General features: G+C 40.5%; 1 protein-coding gene across 1 annotated transcript in view; it reads right to left on the bottom strand.

Annotated features, from left to right (window-relative positions):
• The window catches only part of VAPB (VAMP associated protein B and C), a 37,432-nt gene that overhangs the window by 17,913 nt on the left and 6,153 nt on the right, over positions 1-13,366 (bottom strand). The window contains exon 2 of the mRNA XM_021553572.3: positions 3,451-3,603. Within this exon, the coding sequence (XP_021409247.1) occupies positions 3,451-3,603 (153 nt within the window). The remainder of the gene's footprint in view (positions 1-3,450; positions 3,604-13,366) is intronic.

Here is a 13,366-nt window from a genome sequence, read left to right as displayed (position 1 = left end):
AGCTCCATTCCTGCATTTTCAAAGTCAGGAAAGTTCAGAAAAGACTAAAAATCCCCCCAGATACTGGACAGCAACCCAAGGCTAACGTCAGCTCCTCCTCCCTTCTGGGAGGCGCGTTCAGACTGCTCTGTTCAGTGGGACACTGTGCACAGATGGTACCACCTGCAATTCCTCTCCTCCTTATACATCCACTGCAGACTCACTAGCATCTGCTGGTGCTCCTTCACTTTTCCTTTGTAATCCATTCATGGCTTTTATTTAGGTTTCAAAGCCACAAAATCAGCTATCTTTGCTGAGATCAGAGGTGCTTAGCAGCAGTGGAATGTGTGCAAATACTCCTTCCCAAGTATTGCAGCCCCAGTGCAATGGAATCAGATGACAGTGCACACACACTTCCCGACAGTTACATAAACTCAGCTGTTAAAATTACATGCCATTATATAACAGGTGAAAACACGGGCTCCAAACCTGACATCCCAGCAGGCAGCACATGCTGACAGGGCCTCAAATGCTGGTACTTAGCAAAAGCTGTGATATGGCATAAGAAGGCAGCATTTGAGACTCCACTAGATTAAAGTGAGATTTATTTTTCTAGCATTTTGTAGGCTTTTAAATGAGCCATCATATTAGTGTGAAATAAATTGCAACTGCTGCCTCTTAGAGCAAAATATCTTCTCATATACTCACAGCAAAATAGTAAAGACACAGTTTCACAGGAGTATAACAAAGGTATCTGGTTACTACAGAGCAAGAAGAGCAAATTCAGCTCCAGGCACTAATATTCTCTGAGACTAACTAATGCTGAAGCACTGATTTTTTGGAGACAAAGTGCAGCACCAATGCAGTGCTATCAGGGGCTGTGGTAAAGCCAGTCAGCAATTGTGAAGGGAACAGATTGCATATAGTAAACACAACCCAATTAGCTTGTGTCCAGAAGTTACTGTATTAACTATATTTTAAATAATGTCTCATCAGTAGTATTTTCACTAGATTTGGAGGAATTCAAGTCCTATTTATTCAAATCCTATTTTTATGACCTGTGCATGACTTGAATTAAATGACTGAAAAGGTAACTGATTTAGAGGCAAAGAAACAAATTCTATTTATTTTTCACTTCATTAACTCCAAAATCAGTCTTTTGCTCTGAAGCAATCTAACTCCAAAGCAAAGGTTAAACACATCTTCCCCCCTTTCTGTCAATCTGAAAACAGTTCTATTTTGCAAGTTAGTAACAGTCCCCTCTTTTGATCCCTCCCATCCAAAGTATCCCATTTGCTGATCAAAACCACAGCCACTGCCATCCTCAAGTCCAAGATTAGATCCCATGCATGGATTGAAGGAGCTTAATATATTACTTAAGGAACAATAGAAGTGTGCTGCTTACATTTTTAAAAATAATGTTAATGTAAGGATTGGCAATTTAAGATTGCTATTTATTACTGTTTATATCAGCATGGAAATATTAGAACACACATGTGAGCTTGTGATGAAATATATCACAGCCATTTTCCAAAAATTTTCCAAATCATAAATCACTACGAATAAAGTTATCAGAAAAGGGAAATTCTTAAAGCTGTGTAAGCAAGAGCAAAACACAACTCAGGGTTAGCACAGCAGTCTCATAAGGGGATAGTTTAGCCCTGGACCACATCCACACTCTGCCTGGTGTGCCACTGGGAAGGGTCAGGCTGGAAAAGCAAGGTGCTGGTAGCATAACAAGAGATGGTTCCTACAACACTTGCCTGCACTCTGTTTGCTCAAGGTGGAGCTAAGGGGCAAAACTCAACACTGAGATCAAGACATTTCAAAAAGCCTGGTAAGAGCCTGCAAAAGAAGTAGGCTTTTAATTTTCAAAGTTCATCTGCAAGATGAAAAGCATCCACATCTTTATAGCACAAAGATAATTTGTAGCTAGAAACCATGCTAATTTTCATTATCATTTCATTGATTTCAGTGCATTTGATATGCTTGCCTGCAGCTAGTATAGATGACAGACAGCTTTACTTGGGAATTGTTCCGACTTTTAAAATCTCCATTTCTCTCCAGAGAGCTTTTTCATTTACATATTAGTCATTTCAGAGCTCACTGGGTACGTGCTGGCCCTCTCCTGAAGCAGAAGTGCTTTGCCTGCCCCACCTGGAGCTCTCACCACTCCCTGGTTACCTCCTCACTGACATTCCCCTGGGATTAACTGCAAGGGAGGCACAATCCTGCAGCCCTTTGCACACTCAATTTGACACCACAGAAATCCCAAAGACAACAGATCAATGAGTGTGCAAATATGGGCATGTACAAGAAGAGTCAGAGGATTAGAGTTGCTTAATTTTCCAGTGCAAAGTGGTTTTGGGATCAATTTTTATTTTGTTGAAGCTAGCTCTCTCCAAGGGTGAGGTGTTTAAATATTTTACATTTTATTAAGTAAGAAACTGAACTCTTAATTTTCACATGTTAATTTTTTCAAGTAAAAAGCAGTGGTTTTAACTTCCCAAAATTTTATCCCAGGATAAAAGAGGTTGGCAGAAGCAAACTGTATAACCTATCAATAATATTTCTTATCGTGTCAATAATAATTTTTTTAGGAATAGCAAAGCAAATCTGAACCTGCATGTTTAGAGGAGTAATTTTCTTAACTAAAATCTGACCTCATTCATCCAATATGCCACAACTACATCCTTTGATAGAATTCTTTATTAAGAACATGGATCAGAAAAGTTATTGAGAGAATACACTATCAGCAAATTAATAATATACAGATATTGTTTATGAGACTGCTCAGCTCTTTATGCTTTCAAAGTAAGCCACTCCTTTGCTTTTCCATTACCAAACCTAGGCAAGTCAAGAGCTACTGACTCATTACAGAAAATCATTAACTTTTCCTATGCAACAGCAAAGATTTAGTCATTTGACATTTTTAACACCAAAGGATACTGAATCTTTAAGGCACACAAAGCAAGCATGGTTTGAAAGTAAATGTTTTCATTGTTGGTTAAATCAAAGGCGGTTTGGCATCAGACCACACCGGTCTAAACCAGTGGCTACAGTCCACCCAGTTTTATTCTTCCCTCAATGTGCTCATCCAAGCACTTGTTTGACCCCATGGTGAGCTGGTTCAGGAAGTTAAGCTGGCAAAAAACTAACTGTACAAAAATAATCCCACAGGGAGGGCAGGGCTGCTGCAGTAGGGGTTTGGATACGCTGGCTGAGGCTGTTAATGAACCATATCAATCATTTATATATTTCCGCCGTTTTCCTCTCCAAAACAAGATGTAAGACCAAACCTACAACTGCTAGACCAAGAGAAAGGGAAGTAAGGATACATGAAATGGCTGCTTCTCTATGAGAGCAACCTCTTGGATTCACCAAAATACTTCCAGGCTGCAAGGCATTCCAAGAAATAACTGATTATAAGAAGCTATTTACAATCAGCAAATAACCACTTGAATGGCTTACCAGAAACATTAATTGATGTTCCTGCATCGATAATTCCACTGTTGGGCCTTACACAGTATCTACGTGGTGCTGTGGTCTTAACTTTGAAGCACACATTTTTGTCCGTGGGGTTGCCGAGCTTCAGATTTGTAGTGACCACATCTGTGAAAGGACCTGAGGAGGAGAGCAAAAGCAGACTTGAAATCACACAGAAAGCACTTTTCAAGCAGAGGCTAAGCAGGCTCTAAATCTCTGTTCACAAATCTTATAAAGTAATTAGATGTTCAATTTCCATCTGCAGCACGCACAGATAATCGTGCACGCAAAGCTGAGGCTGCAGCCAGGCCCCAGCCCAAGAGCTCATCATTAACAGCAAAACAAAAGGGGGAAATCATTCACACATTGTGCCAACACCACAACATGGCATTCAAAGGATGCCAAATTCCCTGCTGTGTCACAGTTGCTCCATTCTAGCCACAGAAACCCAGGCTAGCAGAGATACCACATATACCCATGCTGTAGATGTAAGTAGTGTGTACAGCAGTTTGTTAAGCAGGCAAGGAATGGGAACCAAGGACTACCACAGATCCAGCTGCACATGTAGCTGGATCTCCACAGAACCAGGATTCCACCAGGTATTCAGGAATGCCATATCAAAACCAGCAAGACAAGCATGAAGGGTGCATCTCCTTTTGCCTACCAAGTTTTTTTACTTTTTTTTTTTTAACTGTCTTGGCAACTAGAAAGTATAAACCAGAAGAAATAAAGTAGCCTACCTCACCCAAGACAGGAAATAACCATGTGGAAATAGGAAAATTTTTAGACACTGAGAGCACTGGCAAAGATTTCCATATTAGCAAAGCCAAAATCAAACCATTGTCAAGTTCTGCAAAGCCAAGTGCAGGCAAACCCTTTTCCCTCAGGCTCACTACCTAATTGAAATTCCCAAATCCCTCAGGCAGAAGAAAGGCTGATTTCCTACAAGACACTGATAAATCAGACAGGTAGCACACAACTACAGTGCTTCACAGATGGTAAAGAAGTAAAATTAAAAGAAATATAAGCACACTTTGATCAACCGTCTTCTTCACAGAAGTGATTAATTTGATGTCTGAATAAAATACCTTCATTTGTCCTCAGGAGTAAAAGCAAATTAGTAAAAAAAAAAAAAGCACAAACTTTTCCTTGTGGAAATGGCAACCCTAAAATTGAAAAAGGGTGAATGATGATGACAATAAAAATACTGGCAGGCAGCATTCCACCACCCTCCTCTCTCCCAGCATGGATGCCTTGATATAATTTAAGTCTGCTTTTTATTCAACGCAAATTTGTCTCCTAAGACAATATTTAATCCAGCTGTAACAGTACTACAGTCCTGAAACCTCTATCCTTAATCCAATTTGTTTAAATTAATTAGAAGGGGAAAAGCCTCAAAACAATCACACACATAATAACCCCAACCAGACAACAAGGCAGCATCACTTCTGTCTGCACCCTGAGCAAACCAGCTTTGTAATGAAATGGGAACTAAAAAAAATCTGAAGCAATAAAATTTTCAGATCCCACGACAAAGGTTTCACTAGATCTGTCCCTGGTGAAATGCTGAAATGTGAAAGAGAATGAAACACAGCTGTAAAGTTATCTCTGTATTCTACATGCTGGGAGGGACTTTAATCTAATGGAAAATAACTGGCCAGAAGCAGCCACGAGCTGTTGAAGAAGTTAAACGAGCCAAACCATCAGAAAAATCCAGGAAACATTTAGGTGTGTAAGGACAGTAGCAGATCTTCAAAACAGCCCTAACTGAGAGAAATGTGACATTTCAGAAGAAATTATAGGATGCCTATGCAATAAGGATGTGTCTTTACTGAAAAATTACAGCTTGAGCTGTTCCAGCACAGGGGGAGGGTTGGCTGTACAAAGCCCTTCATCTGCAGCTGCTTCCTCAGTAGTGCTTTACTGGTCTGCATGCTGGGATAGATTTCCTGGGGGAAATACCATGTTTTCACTTGGTTGATCCATGAATGTGTGCGGGATTTGTGTGCCCCAGCACAGAGCTGCTGGTTGAAATAGTAATACAACAACAATTCTGTGTGGAAAATAATTTCCAAATGGAGTTACTTATTGCTAACACAGATCATACCAAAATATTTGGCAGCAGAATCTTTCAGCAGAAGGAACTCATTTCTTCTTGTCTGCCTGGTGTTTCCTTTTCTCTTCTGTCCACTAAACCCTGAACAGTTTCTTTAGCTATATTCCCCCCAAATTACAGGTTTTACAGCCACCACAACTGTACTAGAAGGTTGACATCTGCTTCCAGCAAACCTGTGGGCAAGCACTCTCATGGCACTGCTGTTCAAACTCTGCACCAAAGCAAAACACAGCAGACAAATGCAGGATTAACGTGCCAGTTAAGGTCTCCTGAAGTAGAAAAAAATAAACAGACCACAGGGTACTGCTCAGGGGTAACTGGGGCATGGCAGTGAAATATTATCACTTGGCTGGCCTGCCTTTTAAGAGCAAGGCCCATGGACTGCCAGCTTGGGCTGCAATGAAATCTTGGTTGCCTCTTGTTGGATTACTACAGCCAAGGTTAGAGGTTTTTGGGGAGGTTGGTATTATGTGGGAGAACTTATCCCAGGAGAAACACAAGCTCATTCTGCACTGGAGATAACACCTTTGCTTTCCAACTGGATTTGAGTACTGCAGATAAAGCTGGTGTGGGTATTAACAGTGAGATATATATGAGACTTACATCAACCCTGGAGCTTCATTTTCCAATGCAAGGCATTGGGACTTTGGGAATCATACCCAAATACAGTAAGAGAAAACACACTACAATCTTTCTGGTAACTTTGTCCAAATTACAAGCAGATGGACTATTTATACAAGTTTATGCAAAACATGGACAATGCTTGTACTCCCAAGGTGAGAGCACACTTAAGCCAGACTGGTGTATCTGGATGGTCCTTGGGTGAAAGCAGGAAGTGAAGACTGGCTCTTAAAACCCACAACCCTTACTTAATCACATTATTTTGTTTTGAATGTTTTTTCAATTGCTCATAATAACATTTCTAGATAAGTGGAACTAGTATTAAGGCAGGGTGCTTTCCAAATGACAATTTGCTCTTTAAAATCATCCCAACTGTTTTTCTCACGTGTTTTTTAAAGATCATGAGAAGAATGCCACTGGTGTCATCCCAAGGACAAAGTTATGGGAAACAGGGTCTGTACATGAATCATCTGACATGGGGTTGTCACAGAAGCATGGAAGAATGCAGTAAATTGAATTTGGTGCTGAAAGTCTGAAATACTCCACAAGGGCTTGGGTGACTTTCTCCTGCCAAAATAAAGTGAACTCATGTTAATGTAAAGTGGGCATCTAGTGGGACACAAACTAGTAGTATTACTGAAAGGAAAAGAAACATGACCCCCTATACTGATAAAACAACAAATAGTAAGAGATATCCTGTTTTTTCATAGGACTACTTTTCAGCAGGGTTATTTCTGAACTGTGGCTTTTTACCCACAAATCCAACCCTTCACGTTTGAAGATCACAATGTTACCTCAGAATTTTCCACAGTCCATTTCCTATTCAAACACCAGTGCTGTATCAACCTTTCCTTAGAGAGCCATTCTGCAGCATATGACATTGTAATATCCCACACCATTTTAGTAATGATAAAAAAGTCTGGGAATTAGGTCAAAAGAACATGATGTCAACTCTATTTAAATTTTAAATAACCCTCACTGCAATAGAAATTGCCCATAATTGTTTCAGCAAATCCAGGCTGATAACTTTTTGATGAGCACAGTACTCACTGTAAGTTCCTTGCCACTCGCTCCTCAAAGAAACCACGTTACACAGCCACATCATTTGTACTACATCTTATTACAACCATCCTCACCTTAACCAAAAGTCCATGCTTGGCATGGCAAATAATCACTCCTCCTGTTGTTTGGCACATGAAGGAATTTAGCATAAGTGCCAGCAGAGGGAAAGCTTTGATGGCACAGGCTTGGGCAGGAATGTTCAAACCCAGCAGGGACAGTCCTCTGCAGACCTGTACCTGAAATTATCACTACATCTTTATAATTAACTACACACATCAGGTGGTCCACAGGGTTGCTTAATTCCTGTGTGAGTCCATCTCTCTGCTGAAAGGGGAGGTGGTCTGGCCTCTCATCTCCACCAGCTGCCTGTGCAAGTTGTACTCTGTTCCTCTGCATGGGCCAAGAGCAGAACCAGGGAGCTGCCGGGGATGGAAATTAATCCATTTACCAGAGAGAGAGGGAGGGGGCAGTGGGGAAGAGAAAAAGGAGAATCAGTTTCAGCCAGAAGGAGAAGCACTCAGAACTGGCATCAGGGAAATTGCATCTTCCTGCACAGCATTCTGCCAATTTAAGGTCTCACAGTTGCAGGTTAAAGCACACCTGGGCATACGTGCTGCAGTCACAGTTGTAGAGTTGGCATAGCTGCTGAAAGTAATTAAGGCACATTCATCATCTTTTTCTGTACTTAAATTCAATGCAAATTCTCATCTGATAAAAGCTAGGCATTCCTAAGAAACGTAGCCAACTTTTCAAAGAAAAGCACTGCAGGAATACTTGATGTAACTGGCAACCATTGATCCACAAGACTAAGAATAAATTCCTATCAAGTCGCCCATGTTATTCCCAGAGTGTTTTAGATGCACTTTCAGCATCTTCCCCTAAACAACTTTTGCAAGTCTAGCTCACCACAGACATGTATCCAACATCAAGGTAATTGGAAACAGCCAGAAATACAGGCAGAGCTTCTCATGAGATAACCTCTCTTGTACTTCCTTTGTGGAAAGCAGTGGAATGCAATAATAGGAGGGGAAGGATGTATTTCACCATGGTTTAATCCCACTGATGTGTCAGATGAAAGTCATTAATCACCTGACACATTAATCAGGCATAGAAAGGTAGCAGAAGAATCTTTAATAAGGGAGATGGTGGAAACCAATAGAGGGGAAACCTAAATTGTTTTGTGACTATTCTCAAGAGACCAAATCCTACCTGTGACTGGTAGATGTCCACATGGAGCAGTAATTAATCCAGTGAAAGAGCCACAGTGGCCCTGTGTGAGAGGAAAGGATGGGGGCTGAACATGATACTCATCCCTTCTCCATCCCACACCCTACACTGGCCCCTCTCCCATGGCATTAAGTGCCTCCCCCAGCTCTGCCAGCCCCTCAAACTGGGGATGCCCCTTGCCCTGCTCTAGAGAGAGGTGTCAGCACCAAACAGCCCCATACCCATCTCTCCATGTGATCACTTCAGTCTTTATACCTGCAACTTTTCTAATCCCCATATCCGAGCGGCTTCTCAGTTCCTTTACTGCCTCTGACAACACCAAGTGATTTCATTTTATTTCCATGGGCTCTCCCATTTTATTTTTGTGGTTGTCTATCAGCATTAGAGAGACAGTCAAAATAAAACCAGTAGTGATGTGTAAGAGGGCTCAATAACAGGTGAAGACCTTGATTTACTGCACGCTTCTTTTGAAGTCATATATAAAGCTGATGACCTTTGAAGATAAACACTAAAATGAAAAGAGCTGAAATGTCAAGCAAGACATCTTCAGCTATCAGCCAGGTGCCTGAGAATCAAGAACACCCAAGATCCAATCAAACTCTCCCACCACCTTACTTGTCTTTAGACAAATCACTTAAGGGCTTGATCTTCTGCTATTAAGAGCCTTAAGAGTTGACAGCAACTCCACAACAGAAGCAGGTTTGGACCCTTACAGTTTCCCTCTCTGTCAAGTAAGGAGAATACTTACCTAATTGCACAGAATCTTGTGAAGATTAGTGTTTTAAAGAGTACCATGTGCCAAGGTTTAATCATCATCATCATCTGGCTCTGGAGACTTTCATAATTAAGTGAGCATCCGCAACTTTTGAAATCAAAGAAGCCAGAAAAATCAGAAGCAAGAGGAGCTCGTGTTGCATAAATATCTGATTTCACAAGTAACTCACTGAGACAACCCAAATCCTATACATTTGGTAATTTTTTTTTTTTTTAAATCCTTGTGTAAACTACACGTCAACCTTTTGACCTCAGCTCAGATTTTAAAAGGAATTAGCCACAAAGCCTGTGGAATCAATATCTTTACTCCCAGCACCCACCTCCTCACCCAAAAGAGCTCTTGAAACGAGTGAAAGGAGGGGGAGTGGTCTTTTCCACTTCTGCTGTGTCAAACAGTGGATGCCTGGATGAAAAAATATTACAAAAATAGAAGCAACATCCACATCACTCCCTATGCAATAGCTGATGCAGTGGAGTAATTTTTTTAAGACATATGCAATCAATAAAGTGACCTGAGAGAGGGAAAAAAAAAAAAGGGTGCAGAAACCCAAAAAATTTACATGATTCAGATGCCAAAGTTGGAGCAAGGTTGGCAATAAGTTACTCCATTTAGATGGATTAATCAGTGTCCTTCCCTGGCCTATTCTAGCATAAACTACTTTTCTCAGAGCATGCCTCATGCTTAATTGGGAAAAAAGCCCAAACCCCAAACAAATATGAGACTGAAGACTATTTTCAGGGTATCTGTTAGTATGTAATTTTTGTCACCTTTTATCCCTCAGAGGATCATTAACAGTCTGACTTCACGACTGTAAGAACTGAGTGGCCACACATAAGCTTGCCAAGAGAAATAGAAGAATATGTCCTTCGTATAATTTTGGTTCCAGTGTCATTTGTTTTTTCCCAATTGATGTCTTCAGAGTTTTTTTTACACCCAAGCATTACCTACAGCAAACTTCAGCAACAAAATCACACAACACGAAATATCATCTCTGCATCATGAAGTTAAAGTGGATTTCTGCACACCCTTGCATAAACACGAGCCTGAGAGCAGCCCTGGCGAGCTTTCAGAGGCGCATCTCTGTTTCAGCTGCGCTTTCAGATCCTTTCAGAACCAAGTGCCAAACAGATTGTATTACCTTGCTCATTCTGCACACAAATATCACATGAACCAACTCTGTCCAGGTATGAAAACAGCTCAGGAAACAGTGGGACAGCAGCTGCATCTCTTTCAATAACCACGCTGTAGCCAGATTCACTTAGAGTAAGACATCTCCTTTTTGTACACAGCCTGGAGCTCCATCCATGGGCTATGGAAAGGACAAAAACAAAGCCCAGACTCCCAGGAGAAGTGGGGATGCAGCAACAGAGCAATGAAACCTTGATGTGCAAACCTCCCTGACATAAACACTGCTGAAGACTGAAGTCAATGTAAAATGTTTCACTGAAGAACCACCTTAATTTTAATCACCAATCCAAGCTACACTTTTTCTTCTAAAGTGATTTTTTCCTGGTCTAATTTCATCACAAATCTCCATTTCAAATGCACATTAAAATGTTAGGGAAGGAGCAACTTAACTACTCTAATTTTACGCTCACATATACTCCTCAAATAGAGAAATTTGATGTGCAACTTAAATAGCAAATGAGCAAATATTTTAAGTGCAAACTGTGCATAAGTCGAAAATACCAGAAGAAACAAACACACTTAGATATTCTGGGAATGTACAAATAATAGCTGCTTTTCTAATCAGTTAAAAAAAACCCAGGCCACATAAAATAGGCAGTGGGATACTATTTATGGCTACCAAAAAGGAAGGAATCCTGAGTTTAGCAAGATATATTTCAGGGGAGCCACTTGAAAACCAGCCTATTAACTGTACGTTCAGAACCAAAGGGAAAAAAAAAAACCCAACAAAACAAAATCAGAAATTTAGCCAGCAGCAGCAAAAAAAAATGAATCAGAAAAAAAAAAAATCTGACAGTTTCTATGTGTGGCATAGAACAAGAAACAAATGTCAAGTTGTGTTCTTCAAGCCTAAACCTCTCTCTATTTTCCAACCTAAATAATTCCAAGGTTCTGTGGTCATCTGCACTACTGTATGACATCACTAAGCACAGTGTAAAAACAGCTAAACAAAAATTAAGAAAAAAAAATGTTATTGCCCTTAGATCATTGTTCCTAGTCTGGTAAAAATATAGAAAAGCCAGAAGAAGAGAAATCAAAATCCAGGGGAAATGCAAACGTTTTGAGAAAACACAAAAGATACTGTTAATTCACATATCACAAGAAGAACTAACTGCAAATATTAACAGACAACAAACATGAAACTGCACAAGGGAGAGGGTGAACTGCTGGGAGAAACATCAGAAGCACCAACAAGGATGAAGCTAACTGGTGTGATGAAAAAAGTAGCAGTCTTGGGAAAACCAAGAATTTTTTTTTTTCCTTAAAATAATTACATAGTCATTTGACATGCCTTCTACAAGCACAACTAATTTGTCTTTTAAATTGCTTGCAAAAACATAAGATTTGGCTCCATAGTGATCCCCACACCTACATGATTTTATAATCTGCATCCTAAATAACTGGATCACCAGGCAGACCTCCTCCTTCTCTATTTTTCAACCTCTTGTGGAAACCAACCAAGAAAACAGGATTAAATTTAGAATGATCAAATCTTTAATCCATGCACCATGGCATGAGGGACTTTGTTTACAGCTCAGAGAACTAGACACTAAAGTAGTTTAGTAAAGAGATTATTTTCATGAAGTATTTATAATATCATGGGGTAAGCACTGCAGGCAGCAGCAGTACCCAATCTGTACAAATGTGTTGGAGGCCAGGAGAATTCCAGGTGAATTGAGCCATTTTCAGAAAGGATCTAACAGAGAAAGAACAGAGCAGCCCTCGGTTGGGTGGTGCTGCTGGTGTGAACACACAATCACTTTGCTCCCTGTGCACCCACCCTGCCCTGAGTTCCACAGGGCAATGGGGATTTGCTCTGCACACATTGCCAGTGACAGCAAGAACTGTGACAGCTGCTCCAGACCCATGGCACAAATCCCTCTTTACAAAAGGTTGCCTAGAAGGCCAAATTTTAAACTCAACAACATCCCAGGCATCTCAGAAAGTATCTTATACGGTTCTAGAGACATCTTGGTCTACAAAACACTGAAAAGTTTTTTATATTGAAAAAATACTGGGTCAAATGGCAGGAAAAGAGACTTAGCATGAATCTAACCCCTAGCTTGGACAAACTGGTAGTTAAGTATTCAAATATGTATGTAAAATAAGCTTCCTTTCTGCCTCTGGCCATCACACAGGAAGACAAAGGACCTTCAGTGTTGTGGTAGGAACTGTCATACCAGTGCCAGTCCCTCATCCAGAGGGGAGAGGGGTCTAACTGGGAAGAGCTCCTGACCTAATCAGTGAGGACTTACTTGCAGGAAAAAGCACAACAAAACAACAATTGCAGCAGCAAGATGATCATGTTAAAGATCACATTTCTTACAAATACAAAGATGAAATTTAAATCTGAAACAACAGCTGTCACCACAAACAGAACTGTTGCAAACATCATCAGTAAGGCTTTCAAAGCCATGCAGCCACACTGACAGGGAAAGTAAAGAGGCTGTTATTGTACCAACTATGAAATGCATTCAGTAGTTATTAGCTGTTCCCAGCAGGCAGCAAACATAAGACCAATATGGTAACAAGATAGTAGAAAATGAGTGTGACTGCAAGATGTGGGCAGAATTAGCAAGGGTCATTTGATTCCTGCACTGCCTCAGCTGGGCAGAAAGCTGTGCTCAGAGGCACTCAGAAACAAGACAAACCCTCCCTCGCCCAGTTTCCTACAAAAATTGCATTACAACATATGTAGAAGTTGCTCATTTGATCCAAAACTCATTTGATGGAATCAATATCTTCCAGAGCTGGCTGCATAGAACAAATTAAGCTGCTTTTAAAATTGGGTATTTGTTCATAGATGTAAGCTGACCTGAGCTCATGAAGTTGGATCATTTGCTATGGTGATGATGCCTTTTTTCCAGTTGAGTATCAAAACAGATCTAACAATCTATTTAAAGGTTTGTATT

This window comes from Lonchura striata, chromosome 17 (assembly GCF_046129695.1).
Source record: "Lonchura striata isolate bLonStr1 chromosome 17, bLonStr1.mat, whole genome shotgun sequence".
Lineage (NCBI taxonomy): Eukaryota > Metazoa > Chordata > Aves > Passeriformes > Estrildidae > Lonchura > Lonchura striata.
Note: the sequence above shows the minus strand (reverse complement) of the source record. Positions and strands in the feature narration are given on the sequence as shown.